The sequence below is a fragment of the Salvia miltiorrhiza genome, chromosome 4 (assembly GCF_028751815.1).
Source record: "Salvia miltiorrhiza cultivar Shanhuang (shh) chromosome 4, IMPLAD_Smil_shh, whole genome shotgun sequence".
Classification (NCBI taxonomy): domain Eukaryota; kingdom Viridiplantae; phylum Streptophyta; class Magnoliopsida; order Lamiales; family Lamiaceae; genus Salvia; species Salvia miltiorrhiza.
Window position 1 is genome coordinate 2113677 of NC_080390.1, and position 10043 is coordinate 2123719.

The 10043-nt window shown below is 37.4% G+C and overlaps 1 protein-coding gene across 1 annotated transcript; it reads left to right on the plus strand.

The window, feature by feature from the left end:
* Nucleotides 1-1084: 1084 nt before the first annotated feature.
* On the plus strand, nt 1085-2636 carry LOC131022164 (E3 ubiquitin-protein ligase PUB23-like). The gene has a single exon (XM_057951588.1). It carries the CDS (start codon nt 1308-1310, stop codon nt 2535-2537), a length of 1230 nt encoding a protein of 409 aa, XP_057807571.1. The 5' UTR covers nt 1085-1307; the 3' UTR covers nt 2538-2636.
* Nucleotides 2637-10043: the final 7407 nt, after the last annotated feature.

Below are 10043 nucleotides of genomic sequence, written 5' to 3' on the forward strand. Positions count from 1 at the left end.
ATGGCTGGTCTGGGCGACAAGCTCGGCGAACCGACGGCGGCGGAACGAAGGGGCGACTGGGCGAGGGTCGTGGCTGGGAGAGATTGGGAGCGAGCTGGGCGAAGCTCGGCGAACCGACTGGGCGAGGGTCTGGGCGATGACGGGCGGCGAGGGGCGCCGAGTCATCGGAGACGGGAGTGGGGGCGGCGGCAGCAGGGGAGGGATTTAGGGCTGAGATTGAGACTTCAATTTCAAATGGGAAACAGGGAAAGGGCCGAAAGGGTATACCAGCTTTTAACTTTTAGTTTCATATAAATTTAATTATACAATTTAAAATTTATTAATTAAAAAATCGGGTAATTCGGGTATACCCGATACCCGATCGGGTATACCCGATACCCGATTCCGCAGACCCCTAAATACCCGAACCCGTACCCGATCCCGAAAAAATCGGGTATCGGGTACCCAATACCCGATTTTTTCGGGTCGGGTATCGGGTACCCGATTACCCGAACCCGGAATTCCCAGCCCTAGACATTTTCATAATACCCACTAAGGCCTAATAAATTTCTATAAATAAACATATAAAATTAAGTTCATCATGATTTACAATTTTTTTCTTGAAATCAAAGACTTATACTACTCGACATCTGTCCTTACAATATCCCTCAACTATACTATGAAATCTCGAGTCCACCTACACAGTGACTCATTCGAACAAAGCAAAATTTACTAAAAATTATGTGCGATACAGTTGATTAAACGATACATGTGAAAAATTCCTACCAGCATATTCTCTCTCGCAAGCTCCACAATCTCCCTTATATCATCCGGTAGGAAGTCGTGATCCTCCTGTGGCCCCGCCGTCACCGTTAGCTAAGATTTACACCAATCCGATAGCCATGATTTATAGGTGATTCAGTTAAATATAGTGTTGTCTAAAGCTTGCTCCCAAGTCTCAAAATAGTCACACCAATCCCAACCAAAAAAATTGGACTTAAAAAAATCGTCCGGGGTCAAATTTGAAATAGCAAGGAGTTTTGGGGCGGTGAGAAGAATAAAATTTAATTAAGAGGAGTCGACAGAAATTCAAAGTTATCAGACTTACTCGGATCCCATAGTTTCGTTGTCCCTTCCATGTCTACACACCAGATAAGTTTTGACTCTCATCTCTTCTTTCTTCACACTTCCACCAATCTCTCTTCACACAATTTTCAAGAACCCTGCAACTATATATACACATTGTCAATACCATACATTAAAAAGTCTTTGAAACTAGCTAATACATACAAATTCAAACTCCCTCTCAAGTTTCTTGGAGAAATTAAATGGATTGCCCTCAAGATTTCCGGTGCCCCATTTCAATGGAGGTAATGAAGGATCCGGTCACCATCTCCACCGGCGTTACGTACGAGCGGAAAAACATCGAGAGATGGTTCCGCACCTATAAGAAGACCACCTGCCCCACCACAATGCAATTCATCGATGTCTTGGAGATGACTCCCAATCACACGCTCCACCGGTTGATCGCCGCGTGGCAAGCTAGGCCGGGCCGCGCTCCCCCTCCTCCTCCGCCGGCTTCGGCCAAGCGCGACGAGCTGGCCGCCGCGCTCGGCGCGATCGACTCGACGCCGTTCAAGGTGAGCTGCCTGCGGCGGCTGGGGTCGATCGTGGGATTGGGGGACGAGGTGAAGGAGGATTTCAAGCGATTGGGCGGAGTCGAGGTGCTGGTGAGGATAATGGAGCAGGTTTTGGGGGAAAACTCCGATTTCGCGGCGTTTAGGGCTTGCGAGGAGGCGGTGGCGGTGCTGCGTCAGATCCCGGTCTCCGACGACGACGAGCAGATCCTGCAGCTGCTGATGAGCTCCGACTGTATGAAATCGATGGCGATCGTGCTCCAGAGAGGGAGCGGCGAGGCCAGATTCGGCGTGATCGCGACGTTCGAGAAGATGGCGAGGGCTGATTATCAGTGGAACTACGCGGCGCAGGATCAAGGCGTCGGCTTCTTCAAATCTCTGCTGGAGATTGTGTCGGACGAGATCTGCAGCAAGGCGAGCTCGTGCGCGCTGAAGCTGCTGATACAGATGCTGGAGGCGTCGAAGAAGTCGCGGCTCAAGGCCATCGAGGCCGGCGCCGTCTGCACGCTGGTGGAGCTGCTGCCGGAATCGAGCAGATCCAAGTGCGAGAAGATCATGCAGCTGATCAAGCTGCTGTGCCAATTGGCGGAGGGGAGGCTGGCCTTCGCGGAGCACGGATTGGGGATCGCGGCGGTGTCGAAGAAGATGCTGAATGTCTCCGGCGGCGGCGCCACCAAGATCGGGGTGAAGATAATGTGGCTGGTGGCGAGCTTCCACGCGACGGAGAAGGTGTTGGAGGAGATGCTGATGTGCGGGGCGGTGAAGAAGCTGGTGGCGCTGCTGCATGTCGGCGGCGGGCAGTCCACGACCAAGGATAGGGCGGTGAAGATATTGAAGCTGCGCGGCCGTGAGTGGCGGCGGTACCCTTGTTTCCCGGCTGACGTTAGGGATTACTTGGGGTTAGGGTATCATAGTCCTTGATTTTTTTTTATTTTTTTTTTTCAAAAAAAGAAAAGGAAATATAGATATATTTGTAATATATTTTAATGACGAAATATACAAAAATATTCTTTGTTCCAATTTAAATTGTGCAAATTTGAAATATTTTCTCCTTTTTTAACTTTAAACAATTATGATTTTATGCTTAACTTCTTGAGAGAAGAAACGGTTTTTTTCATTATAATTTGCAATTCGTAAGTGTAAGACTCGTTCCTTAGTTGTAATAAATGTTTCAGCACATTTAGTTGAAAATTTGGAAAAAAAATGAGGAATTTTGTGAGTTAATAAATATGGTTGAGGCCTTTGTCTGACTAGCTAGCAAGGAGAAGGCGCTAGGACCTGCAGGTATGATCGATTTATGCAAATACTTTTAATTTAAATTTTGTGTTTGACTCTACTTGTATCATATGTCATGTATGTAGCTTTAAAACAAAAAAAAGAAAACTTAGATGTTATTTGATCCATAACGGAGAATCTCATATTATTTGGAAATCTCAGAAATGTATTACGAGTGACCGTGAAGCTATTGTTAAAAAAAAGAAAAAAAAAGATGTATAATTAGATTAAAAAATTTAAATATGTTAAATGAGATAATATATTGATTTAATGTTTCTTAAAGTAAATTATAATATATAATAGCAATAATAATTACATAATGTCCTATAACTTTTTTTTTATATAAATTAAAGGAAAATACATAATCCAAAATTTTAAAATATTAAAAGTAAGATTAAAAAAATTAGAAATGTTTAAAATAAGGTTTCTAATTTCAAGGAAAATATTAATATTACTTAAAAATATAAAAAACTTAAATGATTATAACTTGTTCATTTTAAAATCCATTTTTTACGTATAATATATAAAATTAAAGGTCGATGAGGAATAAAATATGTACCAATACTGTGCGCCAGTGGAAATCCACCCTTGGAGATTTCCACCCATGTCAACTTCCACCCTTGGAGATTTCCAGCCAGGACATTTTCCACCTGTGGCAGACCCCAACCAGGACATTTTCCACCCGTGGCAGCCAACTATGTCAACATTCCAGCTACGTAAACGATTTGGGCATCATGTGTTATTTAATGGGCTTTAGGGCTAGGCTCATTTAGTCACTTATAAATAGGGTTCTTATGCATAGAATTAGGGGGATTGATTCATTCTCATTACTGCACTTTGTAAATGTAACTCTTGGAACATAGTGAAATCACTCGGGTGACTTCCATGGACGTAGATCATTATAATTGAACCACGTAATATTCGTGTTCTTTATAATTTTATTTATTCCGTCGATTCTAGTTTCATCAAAGGTTCTTTTATGATCTTTGATTCAAGATACATATTACAAATTCTATTCAAAACATAATCAAATGAAAATAGAAAAAATGTGTTCTATCTACTAACTAAGAAAAAAAAATGCAGAAATTTAAAATTACAAAAATGTAAAATTTAAAAATTAGTAACGGTTAATTGATGGGTTAATTAATGGACGTTTAATTTAATTTTCTTATATTAATTTTAAATATTAGATAGATAATGACATTAATTTTTCTTTAATTTACAAAATTATTATTAAGATTAATTTAAAATCAATTTCGAATTGAAATTCCATTTTTCAAAGGGTTGTCAAAGTTCATGAAAGATATATCTCTTAAAAAATTATTTCTACAATTTTATACATTTATTGAAATAATAGGTTATTCATTCAGTTCCACTAAACATGATTTTATATTTTTGGACATGCATATTAAAAGGGGTTTGATTAAAGTAGATGAATCCACCTTATTAGGGCATAAAGTAGATTGATACATTTGATGATTAGATAATAAAGTAGATGAACTCACGTGATTATAATCATAATTTATTTTTATTTTTGAAATGAGCCATTATAAATGGGACAATTTAAAATAAATTTTGTGTCATGCAATCAGTGAGACGAAGGAAGTATGTTTTTACATCCAAAAATGTGTTCTATCTACTAACTAAGAAAAAAAAAATACAGAAATTTAAAATTACAAAAATGTAAATTTTAAAAATTAGTGACGGTTAATTGAGGGGTTAATTAATGGATGTTTAATTCAATTTTGTTATATTAATTTTAAATGTTGGATAGATAATGACATTAATTTTTCTTTAATTTACAAAATTATTATAAAAAATAATTTAAAATTAATTTCAAATTGAAATTCCATTTTTCAAATGGTAGATTACCAGTGTTTGTCAAAGTTCATGAAAGATATATCTCTAAAAAAATTATTTTCTAAAATTTTATACATTTATTGAAATAATAAGTTACTCCTTCAGTTCCACTAATTAAACATCATTTTATATTTTTGTGATTGGTTAAAATGAAAACTCATCTATAATAATATATTAAAAAATTAACTTTCAATTTCAAAATTGAGTGATAATTTTGTAATTATAATAAAACTGAAGGTTTATTTGTAAATCATTTTTTTTTCTTTTTCTTTATCATCTTATACTTTTCATTTTATTTCTTTCTAAAATTGTGAAATTCGACTAATTAAAAAATATTTAATATGCATATCAAATTAAAGATCACAATAGGAGCTTTAATTTGATACTCCCTTCGTCCCAATAGTAGTGTCTCATAGCTTTTGAGCAGGGAGATTAAGAAATATGTAAAAAGTAGATAAAGTGGGTTGACGGAAATTATTTAAATATTATGTATAGAGAGAGAGAATATATTTTAGTGTTAATATACAAGAGTACCCACTTTTTGCATGAATAGACTAAAATACCCCTTCTTAAATATTTGCAATTTTCCAAAAACAAAATCCTCTCTACTCTTTCTCTCACTATGCTCTCGTCTCTCTCGCTCTATTCTCTCTCTCACACTCTCGCTCTATTCTCTCTCTCTCTCTGGGCTGATTCCGTTGCTCCAATCGATTGAGAGAGGCGACTCGAGAATGAAGAGGACGAAGCCGACAGCCAGTCGCCGAGAGTTACAGCGGCGGCAGCGATTTCGGATTTAAGAGGAAAATTAGGGCTTGATTCGATTTGATAAATTGGGGGCGAATTGAGATGGAGAAGGAGAATCTAGGCGATGAGGCGTCTGAGGTTGAGAGAGAGGAGCGGGCGTGGAGCGACGCCCTCGGCCGGACGCGGCCTCGCCGGGGCCATACGCTGTGGAGCTCGTGAGGAGACGGAGAGAGAAAGAGATGTTGGGCGGCGTGTCTGATTTTTGAGAGAGAGAGAGAAGAGCTCTCACTCTACAGAAAGCGATTTCTCTCTACACTCTCTCTCCCCCTTTTTTTTCTCTTCCGGCGGCGGATCGTCGTACTACGGCTGTGGCAGGAGGTGAGGGTGGCGGCTGAGGCGCATTGCGGTGTGGCGCTCCTGCCGTGGATGAACGCGATCTCGATCTCCACCTCTAGAGCGACGTTGTCGACGGCGCTGTCGTCGGAAGCGGATCTGCTGCAAGCGGCGGTGAAGATGCTGCTGGTGGTTGTCATGATGTCGAATCCGGCGATCTGTAAATCGGAATTTCAGATTTGGAGCTGCCCAGCCAAGTCCGTCGGAGAGAAGGCGGTGGACGACGACGAGCTCGAGTACTTAGGGTCTCCGGTTGATTAATCTCGGTCATTTATTCTTTTTTGTCGAATTTTGTGATGTATTGTCTTCTCAAACTATTGGTTTGCTATCCTTACAACTGTTGGAAATATGTGAATTTCGATTTTATGGTGATATATGTCGATGAAAATTGCTCAATTTTGTTCAAATGTTCTTGAATTCACAATCAGGTTTATGAATTCACAACTGAATTATCAGCGTTGGTTGTGAATTCACAATTGAAATAGTGTTGGTTGTGAATTCAAGTTTCGTTGGTTGTGAATTCACAATTTGAAATAATGTTGGTTGTGAATTCACAACTTGAAATATTATTGGTTGTGAATTCATGCGAATTCACAACCGACACTTGTTATTCACAACCAATACGTGAATTTAGTTGTGAATTCGATTTGAATTCACAACCAATAAACAGTGGGTATTTGTAAAAATTTTATATGTAAGGGTAAAATGGTAAATGTGGGTATTTTTTAAAATTTTTATATTAGTGGGTAAAATTTATTTTTATTATATAAAAGTGGCTATTTTCAAAATCCACTCTATATTTTATACGAATATTTGATATAAAATGTAAAAGTTATATTTATTTAAAGATTAATTTTTTTTAAAAAAAAATTATCTCTCATCTCTCATCTTTTTTTTGAATAATTCTATTTTTTAAATTTTTTAGTTTTATTTTTATTTTCTTAACTTATTTTTTGCCTTTTCATAATACCAATTTTTATTATTGTGAATTCTTCTTTATTTATTTTTTATTTTTTAAATATTCAGTTAAAATCAATTTTTTAATATATTTATAAATATAATAATTGAGTTTGTATCAATTTTATATAAATATAAAAATATAAAAACATTTTTCTGTACATTGTACGGAGTGCAAATGCTAGTAATAATATGTTAAAAGGCAACTTCCAATTTAAAATCAATTTCAAATTAATTTGAAAATTGAGTGGTAATTTTGTAGTTGTAATAAAATTGAAGGTTTATTTGTAAATTATATTTTTTCTTTTTATTTATTTTTCTTAACTTCTTATTTTTTGTTTTATTTCTTTTCAAAATTGTGAAATTCGATTAATTATAAAATATTTAATATGCATATCAAATTAAAAATTATGATAAGAGCTTTAATTTGATATGTTTTTATATAAATGTTTAATTTAAAATATAAAAATTATATTTGTTTAAATATTAAAAGTCTAACATACCCTTAAAATGATTGCATTTTGAAAGATGTTCATAGAAAATCATAGTGAATCTAAATAGATGTTTCCTTGTTTAAGTGCTTTGACACTAATGCGTCAATAATTGAATTTATAGTAACCTTTTCTATTGATTAAAGCCGTGTATGTTGCCTTAGCATATGGCCAAATAATGAATAGAGATGAATCATAACAAGCTCGATGTATATATGCCCATTGTTTTTTCAAATTTGAGGTCAGCTGGAGTATCTCTTAATTTGCATTCTTCCAGATTTTTAATAAAAACTTTATGCTCAGACCAAAACCAGTTTGCAGGAGTATCCTTATTACATTGCTTAGAGCATCTGTATTGGGACCTCCTTGATAGCCTCCTTGATAGCCTACTTGATAGTGTTTGTGTTATTGAGTAGGTAGTGCTGCATTGGGGTTCCTTGATAGCCTACTTGATAATATTAGTTTTGATTTTATGTTTTTCATTTAAATTTTATTGCATAATTTAAATTGCATATTTAAATACTGGATTAAACATAAAATTTAAAATTACTTAAAACATAAAAATTTAAAAACACCAAAAAAAAACATAAAAATTTAAAAAACCTAAAACATCATTAAAATCACATAATTAAAAGCCTAGGATAGACTACGACGCCTGAGCACGTCGGCGACCATGGACGCGTGCAATGCACGTTGTGCGTCCGTCATGTGCGTCGTATCCGTGTTCAGGAGCTGCATATCGAGCTCCCTCTCCCGGATATCGTTCCTCCGCTGGTACTGGGCGGTGAATGCCCTCATCTGCGCGTCGTTCCTATCCAACCTCTCCACAATTTCTGGTGGAGGATCCGAGCTCGTATGCGACGCTGCTGCCTTCCCTTTCCCTTTGGCCGCCGCCTTCGCCGCCTTGTTGCCAATGGGCCGGGCAGAAGAGATCTCCTCGCCCGACGCCGAGGTGGTGAAGCCGCCCTCCTCCGTAGTCTTTGTCCTCTTGGAGGCATGCACGTCTCCAAGGAGGTACATCGACTTGTCGCCGCATTGTCGTGCTTGATTTTGGTGGCTATTTCCTTCCTCCGGCCGCCTTTCTTTGGTGGGGAGACACTCTGCTGAGCACTGATCGGTTCCTCCTCGGGCGGGCTCTCCTCCAAGTTGATTCCTCCCATATCAGGATGATAATCGGAGGAGAGATCGGGGCACCAATTTGAATCGTAGAAAGGGTTGTGTGGATCCATGACGGAAAAAATTGTAGGAGAAGAAGAGGTGTGAAGAGAAGAAGGAAGAATGAGAAGAGGTGTGAAGAGAATAAGGAAGAAGGTGGGGTGTTTTAAAGAAGAGAAGAAGGAGAAAAAAAAAATAAAAAATAATGAAAACGGTCGGTCAAAGGTGCGGAAACCGAGGAGCTGCAGTCAAAATTCGAATATAATTCGAATTTTCGAATTTTTCCTTTTTTTTTTTTTAAATTGGGCGCGTGCATTGCACGCGCCATCTCCTCCGCCAATTCGAGGATACTTGATAACTCGAGGAGTCCTCGAGGAGCTCCACGCTGCATCTCCCTCCTCGACGCCCTCCCTCTCCTCGAGGAGCTCCTCGAGTACCCGCGATGCGGGTGCTCTTATGCCACACCGATTTTTTTTTCCGTGATGATTGGCTGAATCTTATCACATTGTTCTTGTAACTTCCTATGTGATTAAAACAATCATTGACAGACTGTAGAGTCCGATCACCATGTGATAGCTTTTTAGTGATATCATTTGTAGAATATTTGAACGATTTAACTTTATCACCACCGAGTTTATTTCTCTCATTCCATATCCTTGAAATAAATCCGATCCTTTCAGATGGAGACATCAATTCCAAATGATAGGGGATCAAAATACATTTAAAAAAGACTTAATTAGAATTTAGAACAAAAATAATAAAACAAAGGGGTAATTGCCTGTAAATCCATAACGTTTACCCCAAATTGGTTTTTGCTTCTAATTTAAAAACTCTACTTTTAGATTGATATAATTCTAAAAGTCTACTTGGGCCATTTTGGGCTCTATTTTCCATTGCTATAAAGTCTTTTAGATCATGTAAATAACGAGTCTCTTTGAAACCAAAATAATTAAAAAGAGCTTTTATTGCTTTGAAAAGTGAACGAACATTCTTTTTGTTCACAATCATAATGGACTTGCATGTAGGAGATTATGAAGAAGGAAACAAATGTAGGAGATTATGAAGAAGGAAACAATTTCGTGAAATTGATGTCATGAAACTTGACAATTCCATCTCTAACGGCTAAGTAATCCAAATCTATATATTCAACACATTGTCTCCTTATAACTTCCTATGTGATTAAAGCAATCATTGACAGACTATAGAGTCCAATCACCATCTGATAGCTTTTTAGTGATATCATTTATAGAATATTTGAACGATTTAACTTTATCACCACCGAGTTTATGTCCCTCATTCCATATCCTTGAAATAAATCCGATCATTTCAGATGGAGACATCAATGCCAAATGATTGGGGAGAAAAATACATTTAAAAAAGACTTAATTAGAATTTAGAACAAAAATAGTAAAACAAAGGGGTAATTGCCTGTAAATCCATAACGTTTACCCGAAATTGGTTTTTGCTCCTAATTTAAAAACTCTACTTTTAGATTACTATAATTCTAAAAGTCTACTTGGGCCATTTTGGCCCCATTTTGGGCCAAAGCTCT

What these genes read in the sequence shown, in the direction of transcription:
- LOC131022164 (XM_057951588.1), top strand. Translation starts at nt 1,308, where the DNA reads ATGGATTGCCCTCAAGATTTCCGGTGCCCCATTTCAATGGAGGTAATG.